Raw genomic sequence first — 24,318 nt, 5'->3', positions numbered from 1 at the left:
CAATATAACTTATAAAATTTACTTGTAACCAAGTTTATGAAGAACAGACCTTTAGAGCATGGAGATACAAATCATTACTTTTAAAGATGAGACTGGCTAAATTAAACCATAGTGGTTTGGTTTGGTTTAGTGAAGTTAATTGAAATCTAAACTGGAAAAATTTAAATGTGTCTTTCTTGGGGTGTAAATCTGTGCTTGAATCATCAGCTACTAATGTGGAAATGTCCTTTGAAGGTGGAGCATATGGTTCCCGAGGTTAAAATCTGTAACTGAGGAAAGCAGCGTGGTCTAGTGATTACAGTAGCAGCAGGACTAGGAGTCAGGATACTATTATTTCAGTTCCTACTGAAACTTTGCACTAGTCAATTGTGTGACTCAGAGCAAATAACTTTGTGTTAAGGCTTCATTTATTTTAAAGCACTTTGATCTCGTAAAAGCGAAAACTTGATTTCAGACATTTGAAAACTAGAGCTTAATGCTTCAGATCTATGATGCAAATATGTAACTTTGGGTTTTTTCCTTTTCAGGAAAAGTTCGATGGCAAGATTTTGATCAAGACAGTTATGTTGGTGTTACTATGGTCCGATCTGGTCAGGACCCATACGCTCGTAATAAGTTCAATCAAGTAGAAAGTGACAAACTGCAAATGGACAGAAACATACCTGATACCAGGCATGATCAGTAAGTGCCTAACTCAGCAATTGTTGAGTTAATCAGTTTATTCTTAATTTACGGCTCTTGAGCTGCATAAGGCTCTTCTGTACCCTGCACAGTTGTGTCTAAACTGCCACCAATGAGAATTTCCTGGCCCAAGCAGCTGGGCTGATGGTACGGCTTGAGTTTTAGACATGATAAAAAATGCTTAAGCTTGCCTAAACTTTGTCTACTGTACAGTTTCTACTTTCCTTATCACCAGTTGAATTCACCAGTTGAACTGGTAGTGAATTACATGTCTTGTTTTTGCTAGTGTTGACAAAGACCTGGTGGCCATTTTGTAGTGTCTGCGTGTCTAGTATTTGCTATTACTGGATCCCAGGCAGAATAAGCAAAATGCCAAAAACTGTAGCACTTCTGTTGCAGGTTGCCTGTGGAGATTCAGGAAGAGTCATGAACTGCCTGAAGCTCAAATCCCATCCTGAGTAGCTGGGCTGTGCATCATAGAATTCCTTCAGGTCTGGGGGTTGATAGAATCCACATGTGTGTATACCCACTCCTGCTCTTTGAGCAGTACTCCATCCTCAGGCTGTGGTAGCTTCCACATTGCTTATGCCCCAAAATACATGGGGTGAATGTTGAGTGGATTCACAAAGCAGTGGGACAACTGGGTATCCGTACACAGGAATACAACGGGGCTCCATGACATGCTGAGAGTCCACATCCTCTGGCCAGCCTTCCTGAATGCTGCCTGCCTGCACATGAGTTAGTGTAAGGAAGAGGACACACTTGTTTGCTCCAAGAGGTGTGAACTACCTCAGTTTATATCAGTGGGGTGTTAACTCTGAAGTCTGTGGGTATGCATACGCTATGGGGACAATACTGGCATAGCTTTAGCACCCTAGCTATGCCGGCATAGCCCCATGGTGTGTAGACTCACCAACAGCAATGGAAGGGGTTTTTCTGTCACTGTAGGAACATCACGCCCTAAAACGATGGTAGCTAGGTTGACGGAAGCAATTTTCTATCTATGTAGCTGCATATACCCTGGGGGTTAGGTTGGTGTAGCTATGTCAGTTGGGTATGGATTTTTTTCATATCCTGGGCAGGGGAAAAAGTATGTGTCTGCTTTAGCTTTTTTGAGGGTTAAAACTATGCATTTGGAATGTCTACCAGACTCTGAGCATTTCCCTCTTGCCCACGTCAACCTTGTGTGAACCTTGAGCACTGGTGACAAGTAGGCTAAATCTTCTGACTTGTTACCCACTGGATGACTTATCAAGGGTTGCATTATTCATGATACTACAAAACCCAATACTGTGTTATGTCTTACTGCAAAGTCACTGGATAAGGATGTGATTCTTCAGCTGTTAAAGATTAGCTAGTTACCTAGTATTGTAGACAAATAAACCTTATTTTTAATAGGTATACATAGGCGTGGGAACTATGGGTGCAGGGAGTGCTGTAGCACCCCTAGGTTTTATGCAGAGCCGCTGGCCCCTCACCTAGACCTCCACTCCCCAGCCCGGGGCTTGGGTCCCGGCCACCGGCCCTGTTCCCTGGCTGCTGGCCCCGTGCCCAGGGCTCCGCGCCGGGGCCCTGCTCCCAGCCTGTGGCCCCAAGCCCAGGACTCTGCTTCCCAGCCCGGGGTTCAGGTCCTGGCCGTAGGCCCTGTACCCCGGGCTCCAGTCCTGGCTGCCTGCCCACTTCCCGGCTGCTGACCCTATACCCAGGGCCCCGCGCCTGCGGCTCTGGCCCTGCTCATTGGCCCTGTGTCCGGGGCCCCGCACCCAGCCCCCTCCTCCCGGGGTCCTGGTCGCTGGCCCCACTCACGGGGCTCCACTCCTGACCCCGCATGCAGGGTCCTGGCTGCGGGCCTGTGCCTGGGGCTCTGCTCCTGGCCCTGTGCCCACCCCCAGCCTTTCCCCCTTACCCCTGTTTTGGGTTCTTCCTCCCCCCCCCCCCCCCACCCCCGGAGACATGGCACTGCTCCTGGCCCCTACTGGGGGGGTCGCGGAAGGAGTAAGGGAGCTAGATTTCAGCACCCCCGCTATTAAAAGGGTTCCAGCACCACTGTATGTATATCAAAGTAGTGTGCGTAGAGCTCCAAGTATAAGGCTGTAAATTACTCTCAAAATTGAAAGAGGCTCCCAGAGTCCCTTGTCATTAACTTACTTCAGTGTTTGTATTTACACTTAGTTTTATGGAAATATTATCTTAGTATAGTGCAGTGTTTCTCAAACTGGGGTCACCGCTTGTGTAGGGAAAGCCCCTGGCAGGCCGGGCCGGTTTGTTTACCTGCCCCATCCGCAGGTCTGGCCGATCGCGGCTCCCACTGGCCGCGGTTCGCCACTGCAGGCCAATGGGAGCTGCTGGAAACGGCGGCCAGTAAGTCCCTCAGCCCGCGTCGCTTCCAGCAGCTCCCATTGGCCTGCAGTGGCGAACTGTGGCTAGTGGGAGCCGCGATCGGCCAGACCTGCGGACGGGACAGGTAAACAAACCGGCTCGGCCCGCCAGGGGCTTTCCCTACACAAGCGGTGACCCCAGTTTGAGAAACACTGGTATAGTGAAATGAAGAGTTGCTGTCTGGGATATTGATTTATCACATGAACGCATTTGTGTGATCAAATCACAAGCTCAGGATTTGTCTTTTTGTTGTTGTTTCATGTTAGTATTAAATGTTAAGCTGAGCAGCATAAAATCATGCTATTGGTAGTGAATGGTATTCATGCACATGATGATGATGGAAAGAGAACTTTAGCATGAAGATTACTTTGTCTTCACTAGTGGTGTGGTTTTTTTTGTTTTGTTTTGTTTTGTTTCCCCCTGGGGTTGAGTTCATAGGAAGAGGTTAAGTGAGTAACTAGCGAGTTATCATTACCAGCTGTCCTTGGTAATTTACAACATTCTGGGCATTAGGTGGCCTGGCATCTCAATGAGTGGCACATTATGACCCTAATTTAGCAACCACCTGTGGCTTTATGCCCCCCTGGACATCAAGAGAGATTATTCTAAAAAATGAAAGAGCAGAAAAGGGGATTGATTTCTTTAAAGGGAGGAGTTAACATTTAACACAGAATTCTAGAATGACAGATGAGTCAGATACTCAGCCTTTTTGAACAATTCCTTCTCCCCACTCAGTGCTGTTAAATGGCCGGGAAAGAATGTTGGAGAACCCACACTGATGTCTGGGGTGTCCCTAGAACACATTTAGTAAATGGAATAATGAAATCTATTAGGCTGATGGATTGAAAAGGCTAAACTTAGAGGAGCCCAACCAAAACTGAAAAACAAGTCTTTTTTTTTTTTTTTCCCTCCCCTCGTTGAGGGCTGGGTGATAAGAAAGGATGGTTACAATTGTGAATTACTTTGACTTTTCCTTACTTCAGGCTGAACATAGTCTTATAAATATTTTAATGTTCTTTGGTTTCTTTCAGAATATGCCAAAAGAAATGTTTGGATCAGAGGGTGTCCTCAGCTGTTTATGATCATAGATTATTAGAATGAATGTATAAATTTGAGAATTAACTTACTTTGCACCCCTATAACTACAAAAAAATTAGATTTATCCTTTTACTTTCTACAGCTATAGTTATATTGTGTGGCCTTAATTAAATTGTGTTCCATTTTCAGAATGTCTTTTGAGTTCACATGGCATAAATCATCTGTGTTTGGTTCAACTTTTTCTAATAAAGTCTGTTATAGGGGCCATCTATCCCAATACTTGAATTAGAGTTGTCTTTGAAAAAATGATGTTTATAATACATCTGTGCTTTCCACTAATAATATAGCTTTTTGGGGTAGCTGAGTAGTGTAATGGAATTGAGCTCCACCTATTAAAAAAGGAGGCAACAAAAAATACTCCTTTCGGAGACTATTAGAAAGGCAGACTAATTGACGAGAACAGAAGTAGCTCTCTTGCAGTGTCTGGAACTTTGCCCTGCAGACTCTTGTAAATCAATTAGCTTATAATAGAGATGACATGTGGTTGCTTTACAACTCTTGACCTGGTTTCAGAGTAACTCTTGACCTGTTGATGGTCTTGTGACTTTCTTGCTCAGGGGTGTGAAAAAACACCCCCCTGAGCGCAGCGAGTTGCAGCATTGTAAAGTGCCAGTATAGACAGTGCACGTGTGCTGGGAGCTACCTCATTGAGGTGGGTTTTTTTTAGACCACTGGGAGAGCTCTCTCCCAGCACTGCGCGGCGACCACACAAGGCACGTTAAAGCACTGCCGCAGCAACGCTTTAGCATTGCCAGTGTAGACTAGCCCTTGGGCTTGGTCTACACAGTGGAGTTGGATTGACATAGGCTGCCTTATGTCGACCTAGGAGCATGCACAAGGAGGGGCAAGTCGGGACGTGCCCCCCCCCCAATAATTGGCAGAGCCACAGAACTCCTCCGGCCCCGGGGCTGTGGCGGGGGCACAAAACATGCCCCTCCAAAAGCAGTGAAATTTAAATTCCTTCGCACACCCCTGTGTCAACCTAACTATGTACGTGTCTACACTACAATGTTGCTCCTGCCAATGTAAGTTGCCCACTACACCAACCTAATAACGCCACCTCCACAAGAGGGTAGTGCTTAGGTTGGTGTAGATAGGGAGACACACAGTGTCTGTGTAAACACTGCATTATACTTAAATCATCTGTTGGCTGCCAGCCCTGCGTGAGGCTTACAGCTGGAGTCCACCCATCCCAGAGCTCAAAGCTGGAGCGGCCCGGTGATGGGGCTGACAGTTGGGAGCCCCTGGGCGGGGGGCATATAGCTCGGGCTGTCGGCCCTGGGGTGGGGGTGCTGTCAGTGCCCCACAAAGCCCCACACAGTTAAGTTTGTGGAGGTGCTCCTAGTGAGGACGTGCACCACCAACAGAGAGGGTGTAGTGCGGCCATGAGCTGCCGTAGCTGTATGTCGACCTTCGGCTATGTCTATGCTAGCACTTTCGTCGATTAAAATTTATGTCGCTCAGGGGTGTGAAAAAACTACCCCATTCTCTCCCCCGAGTGACATAAGTTACACCAACAGAAGCGCTGGTGTGGAAAGCACTGTGTCAGTGGGAGACGCTTTCCTGCCGACATACCTACGGCCGCTTGTTGAGGGTGGTTTAATTATGCTGACGGGAGAGCTCTCTCCTGTTGGCATAGAGCAGCTACACAGGAGACGGTACAGCAGAGCAGCTGCAGTGGCACAGCTGTGCCTCTGCAAAGTCTCTTATGTAGACATAGCCTAATTTAGGTCAACTTAATTTTGTGGTGTAGACAAGGCCTTACTCTTGGGTCTATTCATTTGTATTCTGTTATTACCGTCAAGAGCTCTTGAGTAGCTTAAAGAGTGTCTTGGCTTAGTACTAGTGGCTCTTCTCACTATCATCTCAGTTAGTTTGTTCCTACCCACACTCTTTGTTTCTTGGAATCTATCGTCTCTGGTGCTGACTATAGACTACCATTTTGGTATTTAGGCATGCCACTTTCATCTCAGGGGGTAGCTGTGTTAGTCTGGATTTGTAAAAAGCATGTGTCTGACGAAGTGGGTATTCACCCACGAAAGCTTATGCTCCAATAAGTCTGTTAGTCTATAAGGTGCCACAGGACTCTTTTTGTTGCCTTTTACTTTCATCTCAGAATCTCATGCTGTTTCTGTACAATTGAGAACATTGGCAGAGTGCTAATACGATGGTTCTCAACTGGGGGTCCGCAAGCTGTTTTGGGGTCCGCAAGCCCTAAGCCGCCCGGTGGGGCTAAAGCGGGGAGCCCCAAGGTCCCCCCAGCACCCCATGGGGCAGGAACCTTGAACCCTCCCCCCCACCCGTCTGACATCTGAAGCCCCAAGTCGTGGGCCTCCCCACGCCCTGCAGGGCTAAAGCCCTGACCCTTCCTCCCCCTTCCCCCCCGGTCCTGGAATTTGTATAGCATGTTGCGGGGGAGAACTCTCAAAGAAAAATGTTGAGTACCCCTGTGTTAATGGATCCACTTTTAGCACTTAACAGTCCCCAAATGGAAAAGTAAATGTCCCAGGACCTTGATGATCCACACATCAAGTTTCAGCTTAACCCATTCATTTTATATTCTCATTGAACAAAAGGGAAACTGTGTAACCTTCATACACAACCCCAGTGCTATTTGGCAGTCTGCTCGGAAGCAGTCCTCCTAAGAAAGAATAGGCCTGATATTAAACTCCAACGTCTCTCATCACATTTTCATTTCTTCACTGAAAATTTTTATTTAAATCTGTATTTATATTTTCATTGTTCTCATTAGGGTTGGAAAGACTTGTATACTTAGCCAAGAAATGGAACTGCCTCTATCTATGTTCTGCTGTAGCTGTAAGGAAATCTGAGAGTTTGGTGTCTTTGTTTAAAAAGGAGAAGGCACTCTCCATTACCTGACTTGCTTGTAAGTTCAGTGGAAAAGCATTCTAGTAGGGATGTGAGATGTTTTAGACTGTGAGTGTAGAGATGGGCTCACTAACCAGAACAGGTAGATGTGTTCTGAACAACCACACTTCTCCAAGTTGCACATAAGAGCACCCAACTGTGGGCACTGCACTCCTTATCCAGTCCCCACAGGACTGCTTAACTGAAATCCGCATCTGAATGGAATAGAAGCCAGATGAAAATAAACCCACAACCTTTTTGGTTGTCATCCAAAGTGCTCCCTCTTCCTTCCCTACTCGCTTGCGTTGCCAAAAATACTGGAGACAGGAAGAGAATTAAAGGATTCATAGGTGGCCTGTGATCAGGTGGCTTTCCCACACTTCTCCAAAATACAGTCCACACACTGTAAAAGGCCAAAGCTTATCCCCTTCATGATGTTTGGCTTCATTTACAAAGAAACAAATAACTGTTTGCATTCGAGACCCCAACTGAAATCATAGTTCCATTGTGTTAGGTGCTTTACAGACACCTAGTAAGAGTCGTTCTCTGCCCCAATAACAAATTTCAGCCCAAGCCTTCTCCCCTTCTTTAATGCTGTTAGGTTTACTCCCTGAGTTCTATTGAGCCTGAGGCCTCTCAACCCATACTGTTGCGCCTACCAGTGAGCCGGAATACATCGGCAGTTCCCTGCAGCATACAAACACCTGCTGAGAGGGAGGGCCAAGAGAAGGACTGCCATGCTGGTACAGGAGCTAATGGACTCTTAATTCTTGAGTGAAGCCTAAAATCTGATGCCTCTGTCTGCATTTGGGGTGTCAAAGATCATGAAAAGCACAAGTAAGTTACTTTCTTCTCAGTACAACTAAGCACATCTCTTCAATAATACAATAAAGCCTTTTAAAAAAATCTGTGGCAGGAACATCTTGAAAGTAAAGTGAAATACAGAAGAAAGTTTGCATGTTAACAATTGATCTAATACACTTTCTATGTACCATAACTAAACAGCCTTGAGAAAAAGGGGCCCTCAAACTTACTGCCTTTTAAAGGAAGAAATAATCAGAGAGCCCTCCCCTCCCCCCCCCCCCCCGGGTTGTGCATTAAATGGATTTTTAAAGGGGTGGTGTTTAATTTTAGACTTTAAAAACTGTTTGTCAAGTGTTCAAAACACTGTATTTATTTATATCAAACACATTTGTTTGGACACCCTTTATTTTGTAGCTTTTATGTATTTAAAAAAAAAGTATGAAGGTAAAGTTATTTCATTTCAGAATAAAAACTTGCAGACCACTTCCCTGATTTCTGAAGACTTTTTTTTTTTTTTTTGCTTTAACTACAGTGTAAGCAATGTTGTTGCAAGCTATTTAATCAAGATTAAAGCATTAGTCATTCACAATGTGGGTCTCTTCAATAACTTGAGGAAAACAAAGTGAAACAATCCACCTGGCTTAACTGTAGCTCTTGAATAAATATACTTAGTGCCAAAAGTATTATAATTAATGGAGTCAATCATAAGTAGGTTAGATAAATACAGAAATCAAGTAGTTAGGTTAGTTAAACATGGCAGTTATTTGAAGATGGGAGAAGCTAGGAGAGGCAGCAGAGAGGGGGATGGGGAAGGCATCACCTTTGTTTTCTTTAACAATTTGTAACTACAAATTGTATAGCAACCTGGAATTTCCTCATGCTTTTGATAGGCACACTGATTAGAAGAAAGTCTTGTATATCTAATGTCAATCATTCTGGAAAGCAGGAAGAATTCAGTATTTGTTTCCCTTGCTGCCAGGAAAGTATTGAGGGCTTGTCTACACTTTCAGCAATGTAGCTGCATTAGTGCAGCTGTACCACTGTAGTGCTTAATGAAGACGCTACCTATGCTGACAGGAGAGTTCTCCCATCAGCGCAGGTACTCCACCTCCCTGAGAAGCAGTTGCTATGTCAACAGGAGAAGCCCTCCCATTGACATAGCACTGTCTACACTAGGAGTTAGGATGGTATAACTGCGTTGCTGAGGGGTGCAGATTTCCACGTGCCAGAGCAATGCGGTTATAGCAACATAAATATGTAGTGTAGACTAGGGCTCAGTAAAGCAGAGGAACTTGCCTACAGTGTATTGAGCAGTTGTAAAGAGATGGCCTTTTATTTGCCTTTTTGAGGTACACTTTAATGCGTGAGAAATCTAATCCTACGTCTGTTTCAACACTGCACTTTCATTTTAAAGCATAAAATCTGAGCCCCCATCTTGTTATAATTTCAATGAGCTTATTGGGTAATGGGTATCTTGGAGAGTTCCTCCTTTTTGTGTTGAATTGTGATGGCTGGTATTCTTTGGACTTGGCTAGAGTAGATGGAGAAACTAAGTATAACAAAGTATATCATACATTTGCAAAATGGAGATACTTTCCTTTGTGGAGTATTTTGAGATCTACTGATTGAAAAGCTCTATAGCACCTAGTTTTTGTTGAGGTGGAGTGTTTCTCACAATGGTTTCCTATGCTGTTGAACTCCATATGTTGACTGTTTGCGGGATGTATAGGTCTTTTTGATCACTTTCACTAAATCATCCTATAAGGACGGCCCTACTCTGGGGAGAGTTAGAAGGATCCAGGGAACAGGAAGCTAACAAGGAAGATGCTCCTGGGAAAGGGCTGCTTCTATGTTGTGCTTATCACGTGGAGTTTGCATTAGAACAAAAATTGACAGTACCTCTATAAATTAGTTTTTTAGAGTAGTTCTCAAAATGGCATCCACCGACTGCTCTGTCCAGTTTCCATACTATGTCAAGGAAAGGGAGTCTTTTGCTTTTAACTTGGGCACAGATAATCACGGCACCAGCCTGGAAACAGAAAAGTGATTTGAAATATTTGAGAAAGAAAGAAATGCTTTTAAGATCTGAGTTTGTGTCACAGAGTGTCATGTTGGCTCCAGCTAAATTGCAGGTGATTTGGGTGGAAGTAGTGTATTTTCTCTGAAAAGTTTCTAATTCTTTTCTTAAAAGAAAAAGGAAAAATTTCATGAGGATTTATCTCAAGCTTTACTTCCTAAATTTTTTTTTAAAAAATGGACTGCTTAAACTGCTTTTATGAGTTAGGCTTGTAGATATATCAACTTCTATTTGACATTTATTTAAATAGCTAGGCATTTTACCAGCACAGAATTTTCATCTTTTCTTTAAATTCTGAGGGTGTTTAGAGGAATTTAAAAAAGTTTCCAAAAGTTTATTTTCTTTAGTCATAAAAGTGAAATTAGATTGGAGGTGGAGGGAGAGTTTAGACCAGGCGTGGACAAACTTTTTGGCCCGAGGGCCACATTGGGGTTGCAATGTGCAAAACTGGATGGAGGGCCGGGTAGGGAAGTCCGTGCCTCCCCAAATAGCCCGGCCCCCGCCCCCATCTGTCCCCTCCCACTTCCCACCCCCTGACTGCCCCCCTTGCTCCTTGTCCCCTAACTGCCCCTTCCCGGGACCGCCTGCCCCAACCGCCCCCTGAGACCCTACCCCCTATCCAACGCCCCCTGCTCCCAGTCCCCTGACTACCCCATCCCATCCACACCCCCGTCCCCTGACCGCCCCCCACCCTTCCCTGAACCGCCGCCCCGTTTAACTGCTCCCTGTCCCCTGACTGCCACCCTGTGACCTCCCACCCCTTATACAACCCCCCGTGGCTCTGCGGGGGAGGGCGGGCAGCGGGGAAGGGACTGGGGGCTAGCCTCCCCAGGCAGGATGGTCCTGCTGGCTGGATGTGGCCCGCGGGCTGTAGTTTGCCCACCTCTGGTTTAGACAGATAGGAGCAGCCTGGGACAAATGGAAGGCAACACTGAGAGGATCTGTTTTGTTTTGTTTTGTTTTTTTAAACTATCCCCGTGATATCAAGTGTGCTCATACAATGGTAGGCTTTGATGGCCCCTCACAGTGGCAGTAACTGTGTTAATATCATGGTGGATGCCTCTGTACAGTCGAAGTTACAGTGGTAACAATGCTGAGCACTAACATCACAGTAACTTCCATGACAGATGCAGCTCCTAAAATTTCAGCCCTTAGCTTCAATTTTAACAACGTTTTAAAAGCTTAAAAAAATTTCTTTGCCTTGCCACACTTCTGATGGCATCCTTTTTAGTAGTCTTTGAAGTGACTTGACATTTGTAATTTATAGCACTTGACTGTGCCCGAATAGGTTTATAAAGAATTGATTATCCAGCACAGCTTTAGTATTAGTTAAAGATGTTGGAAAATTGGCTGTTGATCAGAAATTCTTGACAGTGGAGTGGCAGGATGTGCATCTTGAACACAACTGCAGTATCATCCTATTTTGCAAACACTGTTTGTGGTTCCATGGCTAAGGCTGAGTTGAGTTTTGCACTTAAAGCAGGAATTCAAACACTTTATGCATGAAGAATAGAACATCATTCCCAAAATTAAAGTACTTTTTGAATATAGAATGAGAAATATAAATAGGTCACATTTAAAATATACAATAGGCAAATTCTTTCAGATCATTATGCAGTAGTTCAAATTTGGAGCCTTGGATTCTCCCTTAAAATAGGAGTGAGTTTATTCCCAAGCTTACCTTTTTCAAGGCAAGAAGCTTCTCTGCATCAAATAACTTTGACATTTCATAAGATGGATTCTGCTTCAAATTTCCTCATTTGCAAAAGTGAAACAACTAAATTAAGTTAAATGTTAAATTTTCAAATCCTACTACATGTTATTGAATGTTAACTTCATGATTCACTGGCAAATAGAACAGACTCAAGGTCATTAAAGTGAGATACGTTTATACAAGTTAAAGAAGAGCAGGTTAATGCTGTTTTTTGGGAATACTAGTTGTAGTGTTAGGATATCTAATCCGTTTGAGTTGCTCTGGGCCAAAAAATAAAATGCATGACAGCAGATTCAATTTTCAGCATACGGAACCTTTAAGGGACCGTGTCGTGAGCCTGTACTGGTACGACCATTCAGTGTTTAGGGCAGTGGTACTCAGTTTTTGTAATGCTTGGGTCCTGCTGGCAACCTGCTGAGAGCCAGAGAGTTGTGTGCAATTTGCATATAAATGTACATAGGATTTTAATAAGAGAACCGCGTTACCCTCCCCCCCCCCTTGTCAAACACATGTAAAAATTGGGCACTTAACATATATACTCGATCATAAGCTGGTTCGTTTATAAGCCGATCCCCCCCCCCAAGATGGATAAGTAAAAATGGAAAATTTTTATAACCCGTTCATAAGCCGACCCTATAATTCAAGGGTCAGAAAACTGGCTCCCAGGCCATCAAGATAAGCCGCTGGGGGAGCGAGATGGTTTGTTTACCTCAAGTGACCGCAGGCACGGAGGTAAACCTAAGTAAACAAAGTGTCCCGGCACCCCAGCTGCTAACCCTGATGGGCTGGGACAGCAACTGGTGGGGAAATTTTTTGGGGGGAGTAGCTGGGAGTCAGGGGAGTAACCCCTGGGACCCCCACACTCTCCCCATCCCATCCCTTCCCACCTTATCTGGGGAGGGCCAGGGGAGGATGTCTCTGACCTGGCTGGAGCTGCTCCGGCAGGCTGGGTGACGCGGCCGCAGCCTGCTCCGGCGAGCCAGACCGGGTGGTGCGGCCGCAGCATGTTCCTTGCTCCCTCTGTTGGGGGGAGGGACTGTGTCCCACCTGTCCATCTCTATGCCCGTTCATAAGCCAACCCCCTTCTCTGGTGTTTCCCTTTTTTTTGCTAAAAAAAATTGGCTTATGAACGAGTATCTATGGTAAATTGGTAGCCTGGCTTTCAGAAATGTCGTGCATCTGCAACTGCCAATGGAAGTCCCAGTTTCATTGAGGAACAATTGGACTTTTTGAACTGTGCTGGTGCTATAGACAATATCAATGTGTCCATTCTGGGCTTACCCCATTAAGTCAATACCTTCATAGAGAAGGCTGCAACTTCCTGGTGATCCGAGCCTTGGTGCATCCCTGTGGCTGGATCCTGCATAGATGTTTAGATGGGGTGAAAATGCGCGTTATAAGATTTTTAGTAATGCTCCACTTTTCTTCTGTGGACAAAGAGGCATGGTATTCTCACCCCACAATGGACATTAATGTGGTATCCAACGTCACTGTCACTTTACAGACCATGAACGCCAATAGATTCTGAGTCACGAAGCCAAACCTGGCTCTGCAAATCTTGATAGACAACAGTTCAATTAGAGCATGTCTACAGCTGGGAGCAAGTCTCCCAGCCTGGGCAGACAGACTTGTGCTAACAGGGCTTGAGCCTAGTGCACACTAAAAACAGCAATGGACGTTGCTGCACCAGTGAAGGCTTGGGGTAGCTACCTGACTTTGACCCACCCAAATTTCTGGATTTGAGCTCAGGTGGCCAGCCCGAGCCATTACGGGTGCAGCATCATCCACGCTGCTATTTTTATTGTCCTACCTCAAGCCCCTCCAATGCGAATCTGTCTGCCTGGCTGGAAGGCTCGTTCCCAGTGGCAGTGTAGACCTTCAAGGCTTGACGGGCATAGCCTTGACGTGTAATCACAACTGTTCTGTGAGTATTTGTGTACCACTGCAAGCGTGTGTGTGTGTGTGTGTCATGCTATAGGTGTGCTAGGGATTTGGAGTTGTTAACACTAAAATTATGTAGTGTAGATGGGGCCTTTTCTAGGTGGGAAAGGCGGAAGCTTTCACAGCTCTAGCCACTGCTGCTTGCTTCTCCATTCCATAAATATTTATAACTTGCCGAGTTTTATGTGCATATCATTGACTCTCATGTCCTCGGATGTGGAGAATGCTTTTATGCAGGCAGATTATCTTTTTTTTAAAAATTGAGGTAGGAATCTCATTTTTTTCTTAGAATATACAATCAAATCCACTTTTAAGCAATGTTTTGTCTGATGTGCTGAGCTTGCTATTAGTTGATGGTGCAGCTAATCATGGCTACCCACACTGCATATTTGTGTGCTTTAGAACAGTGGTTCTCAACCGGGGTATGCAGAGGTCTTCTGGGGGTACATCAACTCATCTAGATATTTGCCTAGTTTTACGAGAAGCTACATAAAAAGCTCTAGCCAAGTCAGTACAAAGTAAAATATAACAGACCATGAGTTGTTTATACTGCTCTATATACTATACACTGAAATGTAAGTACAATATTTATATCCCAATTGATTTATTTCATAATTATATGGTAAAAATGAGAAAGTAAGCAATTTTTCAGTAATAATGTGTTTGTGACCCTTTTGTATTTGTATGTCTGATTGTGTAAGCAAGTAGTTTAAGTGAGGTGCAACTTGGGATAAGCAAGATTAATCACACTCCTGAAAGGGGTACAGTAGTCTGGAAAGGTTGAGAACCACTACTTTAAAACACTCAGCTTTTAATATTAATTAAAAGGACATCAAAGGAAATGAAGACACTAAGACAGACTAGTGTACATCATTATAGGTGGACAAGGATCATTTTTTTTAATTCCCCAGGCCTTTTGTGATACATACCATAGGATCTCTTCTAAAGTGAGGCTTTCTCCTGCTCTGTTAACTTTGGAAAGGAACAAACACACAATAATTGATAGTATTTTTCAAATGTATTGCCAATGAGATTTTTAAGCAGCTTAATTTCTTATAGGTTCTGTGGGGGATTAAGCATTTTGGGATTTGGTCTTTTCTAGATTAAACTCTGAGCCCATTAGAGTTGATGAAAAGTTAGTTGTTAGATGGACTACCCTACCATTATCACTGTTTAGAAGGATTATATTGTGTTTATTTGCATGAATATCATTTCACAGCTACTCTTGTTTTTCAAATTCTGAATTTTAGAATCCTAAAATATGGATTTTTAGACTTACATAGAAGACCATATTTGTGAGCAAGCCCAGTACAGTGCCAGCCACCTAGGAGACCCGTACATGGAATTGGATGTTGAAATTGAGCACCAGTCCCAAACAATCAGAATGCAGCCCTTTAAACACTCTAATTTTTAAGAGGTTTATTTAGCTATTTATATTTAGATTTATATAACATGTACTTATCCAAGTTCTAAGTATTATAAAGAGCTTTTTAAAGCACCATTGCACTGAAGTCAAATATAGCCTTTGAGGAATGAATATGTTCACCCTTAAATTCTGATATTGGAATTAGGCATTAGAGAAAATCAGATTTCCCAGAACCGAGGAACTTAAAGATTTGTAATGTATTACAGTTCAAGGACAGGATTAGACCCAGTTCTACCCAGATCATCAGTAGTATTTTCTAATCATGTTTTAAAGGTATTGGTCTATCCCTTTTTAAATGTAATTGCCACTTAACCTTATATTCATCAGGGATTGCAATGCTAGTAGTACAAAATGAACTGCTCAACTGAAAAGTGCCTCATCGCCTTTGCAAGGGAACAAACACTTTAAAAGCAAATGGAAGACTTGGTCAGATAAAACTTTAATTTGTTTTTCAGTTACTTATTGGGTTAAAATATTTTATGGGAAAGTGTGTCCTCTTTTATTTATTTCCTGGAAATAGTATTACATTTTTATCTAGCCCTAACGTACGTGTGTGTGTGTGTGTGTGTGTGTGTATGTAATATATATATAATATTAGTTAAGGGGCTAAATATATATATATATTAGTATGTGTATATATTAAAGGGGCTAAAATATATATATTAGTATGTGTCTATATTAGTTAAGGGGCTAAAATGTTACTTTTCAATAAAATGTCCCTACTTAATGCTGCTCTTCAATCAAGTTGTTGCCACAAGCAGTAGTCTGAAATGCCAATTTTAATTACCAGCTTTTTTTAAAAAACCGAACTCACAACTTGAATAAAATTGTGTATGCATACAGCAGCTTCACAAGAAGGTTTCAAAGCAGTTTCTTGCTGTGCTTAAGCATTATTGCCATTTGAGAATTGAGTACTACATCAATTTGCCCCATCTTTTATTTATTTATTCAGTACTTTATTGTTGCATTAAATCACTCGCTGGGAAAGTAGGCTCACCTTCAGGACCATCATTATTTCTACCTTTTCTTTCTCTTCTTTCCCTATCTTCTGTTTTCCCTTCTCCCAGTGGATTTCACTTTCAGCACCTTTCCCATATCATCTGCTAAAGTGATGAGGCAACAAAACAGTTAAATGTCAGAATGTTTGCATGCTGGCCAAATTCAGGCAACAGCTGAAACCTCTCCAGTGACAAAAGAGCTCCAACTTGTTCTGCCATCTGCTTGCTCTGCCTTGCTTGTCACTGTTGCACAGTGTACATAGCAGCCCTTGAATGTCAATTCATAGTTTTTACCAAACATTGATCGTAGTAGCATATACATACATCTACACTTGTCGGATACATGCTATGCATCCCTGAAAACTCTAGATATATTTGTGTGCATTTTGACAGAGAAAGGTGAACACTTGAAACCGGTTTGTTTAACTGTAAAAATCACATGCTTTCAAATGGTTCCTCAATAAATTAGTCTGAAATACAAAGTACTGTATAAATACTTTTAATAAAGGGTTATCTGTGGGCTCATAGCAAATCAAATTTTAAGCCCTTTTGTCACTGGTTTGAGAGGCTTACCTAGTCCTTGAATATGGCCAGCACATAGCTGTTGTATTTTGTTTATAGTTCACAAAATTATTTTTGCTTAGAGCAGTTACCAGAATTATCAGAAAGAGGAAATTACTTTATTCTAATGTTACTCACGAGAGCCAAGTATTTCAATCTTCTGAAGAATATTTAAGGTAGATGCATGGTAGGACATATGTTAACTTTATTGGTAACAGCTTCATAATGGAGTTCTTTGCAATGTGTGAGTACTATGAGTTTAAATTACAGGGTTTTTTGTCTTTAGGTGTCAACGGAAACAATGGCGGATAGACCTGCCAGCCACTAGTGTAGTGATCACCTTCCACAACGAGGCCAGATCTGCTTTACTTCGAACTGTTGTCAGGTATAGAGAGAGAGATCCTGTTGCCCTGCAAGTCACTCTCATAACTGTAATATGGAAGGTGACCCCTAATTAGTTATCTGACTTCTCTTTTTTCAGTGTGCTTAAAAAAAGCCCGTCACATCTTATCAAAGAAATCATACTGGTGGATGATTACAGCAATGATCGTAAGTACTATCGTGGGGCCTGAGCCTTCAATATCCTTACTCACGTGACTTGGAGTTTGGAGTTTCAGGTTCCATATTTGATCTTAGTTCTGTCAGAATTATTGTCATTGCCATTTAACTATGAAGAAACATGCAGTATGTAGTTTTTAATCACATCTTGCTGGGTGCAGCCCAAACAGGAGAAAGAGCTTGCCATAGTATTAATGTTTTTATTATAAACTTCTGATATTTGTACCAGCCATTTGATATCACTGCTTTACAAGGGGGCTGACACCTTGGACAATGAAATTAGTCCAGTAAGTATAAATTCTGATTACAAAAGAAGTCACCCATCTTCATTTCACTAGTGAGTTTACATATATTAGCAGGATACTGCGAAGTTTGGGTTATAGACACTGCAGAGACATAATGCCTTTTCAAAACCTGTTTAAAGAGAAATCAGTTATTTTTATTAATATATCTTGTAAAAGCCTATTTCTGCAAAACGTTGTGCCTAAAATAAAGTTGGCAGGATACCTTTAATTTACAGGAACATGCATTTTGTAGCACATTAGAAGTTCATCACATCAGAAATATTGGAAAACTTAAGGCAAGCTCAGTTTTTCAGTTGAATAAAAATCTATTTGTGACAAGACGAGAGATTCATTTTACCTTTTTATTAATTTATAAGTATGTTAAAATGTAAATATTTTGAAACTTGAATTTTTTGCTTTTCATTGGTGAAACAGCTAATTTTATGATTTCTTTTAATCATTGTCAAGTTGCATGTCATTTATTTAATTCATGTCTCATCTAGCTGAGGATGGTGCTCTGTTGGGGAAAATTGAGAAAGTGCGGGTTCTTCGAAATGATCGTCGAGAAGGTGTGTTTTGTAAAATTACTTTGGGGAGGGGAAAATGCCTTGGATTTTAGGCCTGTAGTTACTTTTTGTTAACAGTGAACTTGAAATATTTTTTTTAAATATGTGCTACGTATTCTGTATCTCTTTGTGCAAAAAAGTATACGTGGATTAGTAATGCAACAAATAAAATGTAATGTTTAGGTGTGTAAATAAGGTACTTTTCCAGTCTGATTCAGGCACTTCTTTCCTCTGTCTCGCTCTTTCTTCCCCTTAACATTGCACACTAGTCTCTCACTTCACAGCACAGGAGCCCTTCAGACAGCAGCTTTTTAAATATGGGGTTTAAAACCTTAGAGACATGGGAGACTGTCCTACAGCTGTTTGTTGATGCAACTTTGTGAGGTTGACAGCTACTGTAGCTGAGAGTGAACTATCAGACATGTCCTTATTCACTTTTATAAATATTTGCCTACAAGGCTGCCAGTCTTGCCTCTGGGGCAGCTAGAATTATTGGATGTTTAAGTAATTATAAGAGATTGTCCAAAACCAGGAATTGACACGTGAAATCTCTTGACATTCTATAATTAAAGGTATATTTTGCACAAGAATTTCCACTCTGCTGGGTGTACAGTGCTTGCATATATTGTTTGGACTTTGCTTGTAAGCAATACTTTGTCAGAAAAAAAAAGCACTGATGACTTAGAACACTGACTGGGGTCTATTGAGTAAGAGGATGTCATTTTTCAGATCATAACTGCATTTAAAGTAAAAAAGAACAAGATAATTGTCACTGGAAAACTGATTTAAAGTAGAGATCTTAGTGTGTTTTTAATTCTTCACAGTACTGTAGAACTTTAGAGAGGGTGAGCTAAATTCTTTTTGGTTCATACATCTAGAGAGCAGGATTGCACAAGTGTAATCGAAGACATAATTTGACTGACACATCTTTTACTGATGATGCATGTCCCAGAAAAAACAATTTATGAACAATTAATGGGAGTGGATTCATTTTGCATGGTGTTTTAGAGAGTAGATATGATTCTTGCCCTGAAGAACAAGCAGTCTGTTTTTATTAAGATTTTATTTTTTTCCCTAAATGTACAAAGAGCCATATAAACAAAAAACAATGCATTGAAAACATTTTAACATTTTGTTATCAAAAGCATGTGTTACTATTATGTACAAAACAAATATAGAAAGTAAATAAGTATCGTACTAAATTGATACCTTATTGATCTGAACATTAAAACTTAAGAGGAGCAAAAATAAGAGAAATGAAGTGTAACATAAGAAATTAGAAAAGCAGAACGTGAAGATAGACTCATAGACTTTAAGGTCAGAAGGGACCATTATGATCATCTAGTCTGACCTCCCGCATGATGCAGGCCACAAAGCCGTCTCAACCCCTTTCCCTTGACTCTGCTGTTGAAGTCCCCAAATCCTGTGGTTTAGAGACTTCAAGTAGCAGAGAATCCTCCAGCTAGCGACCCCTGCCCCATGCTGCGGAGGAAGGCGAAAAACCTCCAGGGCCTCTGCCAATCTACCCTGGAGGAAAATTCCTTCCCGACCCCAAATATGGCGATCAGTAGAACCCCGAGCATGTAGGCAAGATTGTCCAGCCAGACCCTCATTGGCCATTGATACTATTTACCAGTGATGGCACGCTGTTCATTTGACTAAAATCATGTTATCCCATTAAACCATTCCCTCCATAAACTTATCTAGCTTAATCTTAAAACCAGACAGGTCCTTTTGGACAAAGGAAAAAGGTAGGAAAATGAGGGTATGAGTTAAAACAAAAGGGAGTCAGAGCAAGCAAATTGCCTGAGAGGGAAAAGGTTGCAGTAGTCCATATGACAAAGTTATGCTTTTGAATTAAGCTTTTGGCAGTGGAGATGGAGAGGAAGGGTGGATTTTAGAACATTTGTAGATGGAGAAGCAACAAGATTTGATGGAAACTGGAGTATAAGTAGAAAAGGAAAGATATAATCCCAGGGTTGTGATCTTGAACAACAGTGAAAACAATGGATTGTGAACAGTGATGAAGACGTGGTAAGTCAGGGAATTCAGTATTTACTATGTTTAATTTAAGTAAGAGGTGAGACATTGATTGAGAGATGAGACAGATGGGGAGAAGTTGGGGGCGGAGAGGTAGATCCGAGTTGTCTGCATAGACGTGGTAGGAGACCATAAGAACAGAAGAGATCACTCAGTTAGCAATGGTAGAGGAGAGGATAAAAAGGAGGGAACCAAGGGTAAATCTCCCAGGAACTTACCCTGGGGAAAGGGGGGAAGTGTGTTCACCAAAAGTTCTTTTGGAGTGGTCAGCCAAGTAGGAGAACCACCAGAGAAGACCGTCATAGAAGCCCAAGGAATAGAGGATTGGAAATGGAGAAGGCAATTAAACATGGAATAAAAAATCCTAGTTTTGTGAGAACAGTTTTGATGCAGTTGAGAGGGGCAGATGCCAGACTAGAAGCAATCAAAGAGGGAGGAGCAGAAAGTGTGCTCAAGGAGGCTTGAGGTAAAAGGGAAGGGGAGAGTTTTGGCAATGGTGTCCCCTTTTGCAAATCTGCCACTGCCTGTGACAGGAACCACTACAGCAAGTTCTTGGGAAAGTTAGGGTTTGTCTAAGCATGCAAGTTATACCACTTAACTATACCAGTATAGTTTAAAGCAGTACAACTTCCTGGTGTGGATGGAGTTATGCAGGTGTGAAGATACTTATACCTATAGTTATTGCTGTAAGGAAAGGGGAATTAAGATATACTGTCAAAGCACCATGTATACCAGTATTACTGTGTCTGCACTAGGGGTTGCACTAGTATGACTATTTTGGTAGAAAATCACACCTAATTAAAATAATTAAGTACAAAAACTGTAGACCAGCCTTCAACAGATTGGAAATTTGTCACTTTTGGTCATTTTATCCTCTCATCATTTCACTAAATCTACACTAACAGCTGGTTTTATAGCTAGGCTTGTTAACAGGCTGACTGCATTGGAGTACTAATTACATTTTAGAGCACTTAGTTATTGTCTCTTTACTGTTGATATTCCTCCTCCTGTGATGACTTATTTAGATTTTTTTCCCCCTCAGGCTTGATGCGCTCCCGTGTCAGAGGGGCAGATGCAGCGCAGGCTAAAGTACTGACATTCCTGGACAGTCACTGTGAATGCAATGAGCACTGGCTGGAACCTCTTCTGGAGAGAGTTGCTGAGGTTAGTTTAAGGTGTATGCTTACCTGGGTTATAAAATGATTTATACTGCATTAATTTTATACATATATAAAAAGATGGTTTTCTCTTTGAAGTGAGAGGAAAGATGACATGAGTGTTCACTGATGAAAGCCCACTTCTTGGTCATTTAATCTAAACAGTAGACCTTAATCTGTAAATACTCTTTTTATAATTTTTCTAAGCAATTCAAACATGCTTCTTGGTTCCTCAATGACTTTGTAACCTTTTTTTAAAGAAACTGTAAAGCTAGATATAATTCTCATCACCCCAGTGTAACTCCATTTATGTGAATATTTATTCCTGTTTGATGGTGTTGAGAGGATATTCAGATTGGTAATGGGGAAAAAGTTGGGCTAACTAATTTGTGTCTGTGGAAAGCTGTTGGTAAGATTGGTTAAGAATCCACACGTACTCTCTCTCCATGTATGAACCATATTTTTATACTTGTTTCTTGGTAAGCAAGCAACATCTTTAATTTCTCAAAATTCTGTATAAGTAGCAGCTGGTCCAAGCATTGCCCCAGGAAGCGTTGAAGAAAACTGCAAAAAGCAAATTGCCTACCTTTCACCTCCTCCCCCCTTCTCATTAAAATGCCCTTTTCATTTACCTGTTGTAATGATGCTGCCTTTGGTGGAACACTTCTGAGAGTATCAGTTCAGGACAAATTGCTTAGAGCAGGGCAGTTACAGCCCAAGGCTGGGGTTTCTCCACTTCTAAGCACACCAAACCAGCCAGCCAGAAAGGACTTTGGTTTTACCCCACTGGCTAACCATAAGTCATACAAGCAATTCCCTTAGACACTCCTGTTTCCCAGTATCACCACCTGTGCCACTCGTTATGGGGATGAATGGTTATGAAAACCAATATCCCAGTAAAAGAGAAAAGGTTCTCCCGATCCCAAAGGACCCCCAGACCCAGATCAATATACAAATTAGATCTTACCCACAAATCACGCTGTTGCCAATCCTTTAGAATATAAAATCTAAACGTTTATTCATAAAGGAAAAAGAGATGAGAGCTAAAATTGTTTAAATGGAATCAATTACATACAGTAAAGGCAAAGTTCTTGGTTCAGGCTTGTAGTAGTGATGGAATAAACTGCAGGTTCAAATCAAGCCTCTGGAGTACATCCACAACTGGGATGGGTCATTCAGTCCTTTGTTCAGAGCTTCAGTTTGTAGCAAAGTTCCTCCAGAGGTCAGATGCAGGATTGAAGACAAGATGGAGGAGTTTCCATAGCCTTTTATATTATCTCCCTGTGAAAGGACACCCCTTTGTTCTGATTGTGGAAAATCACAGCAAGATGGAGTTTCTAGTCTCATGAGCAAGTCACATGTCCATGCATGACTCAGTTCTTTATAGGCCGCCATTGTTTACATGTTTGAAGGTTCCCAGGAAAGCTCAGATGTGGATTAGCATCTCCCAAAGTTCATTGTCAGTTAAGTGTTTCTTGATAGGACTATTCTCAGTAAGTGCCCATTCTCAAAAAGCTGACCAAAGGCTACTTAGAATCAAAGACATGTAAGATACAAGTACATAGCCCATATTCATAACTTCAGATACAAAAATGATACACACATACATCTAGCATAATTATAACCAGCAAATCATAACCTCTTCATAGACCTCACATGACAACCTTTGTACAATATATGCTGCCACTATATGACCTTGGTTGCAGCAATGATCTATACGGTCACAGTTCATGTCAATAACGTCACACCTGTTCCATAAATGTTTCCTCTCACAATGACCCTGCTCTAATTCCCTCTTTCTACATAGTGGAGTGGGGGGTGGAGGGGATGAAAAAGGCAAAACTCTTGTTTTAAAATTACATAGGCCACCATCAGTAGCTGAATTGATCAAACCCGGGCCCAGGATGGCTGAAGAACACTGCTGTCTGGAGCTTCAGATAAAATCACATCCAAATCAGTTTATAATGTACCAAACTATGAATACAGTAATAAATAATGCAGCCTTCATCTTAAAAACAGTTTCCATTAGATACTTTGTCTTACTAGTGCCATATTCTTCTACCCATCTCACAAAAGAATTAGTCTATGCCATCAATACTCCAGTTCAGAACAGATGGATTGTAGTTCTTCTTATTACCAACAGGCAGTGACAGGTACCAATTTCTATTTTTGGTACTCTCTGCTGTTTAATTCTGTGGTACCCTGTTGCTAGTTGACATATAGCATGTGCTCATTTACAATGTGATTAGTGTTCTATTTCCAAATGTTAATAACGTCAACCAAGTCAAATTTTGACAGTACTAGAGTAACTAATTAGCGTCTAGAGTGCCTGAAGCTAAATACATCACATCAGTGCTCATATTTCTTAGTACTTGCATAAAGTGCCGTATATCAAAGCCCCCTTAGCTGAGGTTCCATCTATCCCTGTGGTTCTGTAGTGCTAGAATGGTCTCTCCTATCTCAAAAGGGAGCAGAAAAGCCCCAAACCAGCAAGCAGTTCTGTAGAGAGTTTCAGAGGGAGCAAGGGAAAGGAAAATAACAAATGTCTTGTGGGAAGCCCTCAGCTTACAAACTTGTTATGCCAATACAAAAAAGTTAGGGAGAAGGAAACTCTTTTGAAGCCCACTAGCCCAGCTTGACTGAAGCCTCTACCTACTGGGACACAGCAAGTAAAGTGGCGTTCTGAGCCAGTACAGCTCTTTGTAGAGGGCAAATATTTCCCCCCCCCCCCAGGCTTTTATTTGTTTCCAGTCTCTGTACTAGTACAATACCATTATGCACTCTTTAGGCTATACTTGACTGGTTTTAGAAAGTTAAATTGGGAGGTAGGAAATGTCATTTAACCCTTTCGTTAAAACAGAATATGGTACCTTTTTATTCTGAAGTTCTGACAGGATAATGGAGCACCCGCACGATTAAGTGATTTACTTAGAAGAAGCATCTGATGCATTTTGCTCCACATGTCAGCTATGTCCAGCAGGATAGAAGTGGTTAAATCTTACCATTATCATATAGCAAATACCTCCCTGAGAAGCAGAAACATATATGAACGAATCATATCTGAAATCCTGAATGGTTCTCTATTTGATGTATTACCGTTTCACTTTTTGCATTGTATCATGCTTGGTTTCATACATTGTTCAATGAACATAGGACTGGAAGGGCC

General features: G+C 41.9%; 1 protein-coding gene across 3 annotated transcripts in view; it reads left to right on the top strand.

The window, feature by feature from the left end:
* The window catches only part of GALNT2 (polypeptide N-acetylgalactosaminyltransferase 2), a 186,632-nt gene that overhangs the window by 118,894 nt on the left and 43,420 nt on the right, over positions 1–24,318 (top strand). For all 3 annotated transcript variants that reach the window (XM_065590500.1, XM_065590499.1, XM_065590501.1), the window contains 5 exons: positions 528–681; positions 16,834–16,932; positions 17,029–17,096; positions 17,893–17,958; positions 21,038–21,159. In XM_065590500.1, coding sequence (XP_065446572.1) covers positions 528–681; positions 16,834–16,932; positions 17,029–17,096; positions 17,893–17,958; positions 21,038–21,159 — 509 coding nt within the window. The remainder of the gene's footprint in view (positions 1–527; positions 682–16,833; positions 16,933–17,028; positions 17,097–17,892; positions 17,959–21,037; positions 21,160–24,318) is intronic.

The sequence above is a fragment of the Chrysemys picta genome, chromosome 3 (assembly GCF_011386835.1).
Source record: "Chrysemys picta bellii isolate R12L10 chromosome 3, ASM1138683v2, whole genome shotgun sequence".
NCBI classification, from domain to species: domain Eukaryota; kingdom Metazoa; phylum Chordata; order Testudines; family Emydidae; genus Chrysemys; species Chrysemys picta.
The sequence above is the reverse complement of the archived record's forward strand: the minus strand, read 5'-3'. Positions and strand labels throughout refer to the sequence as shown.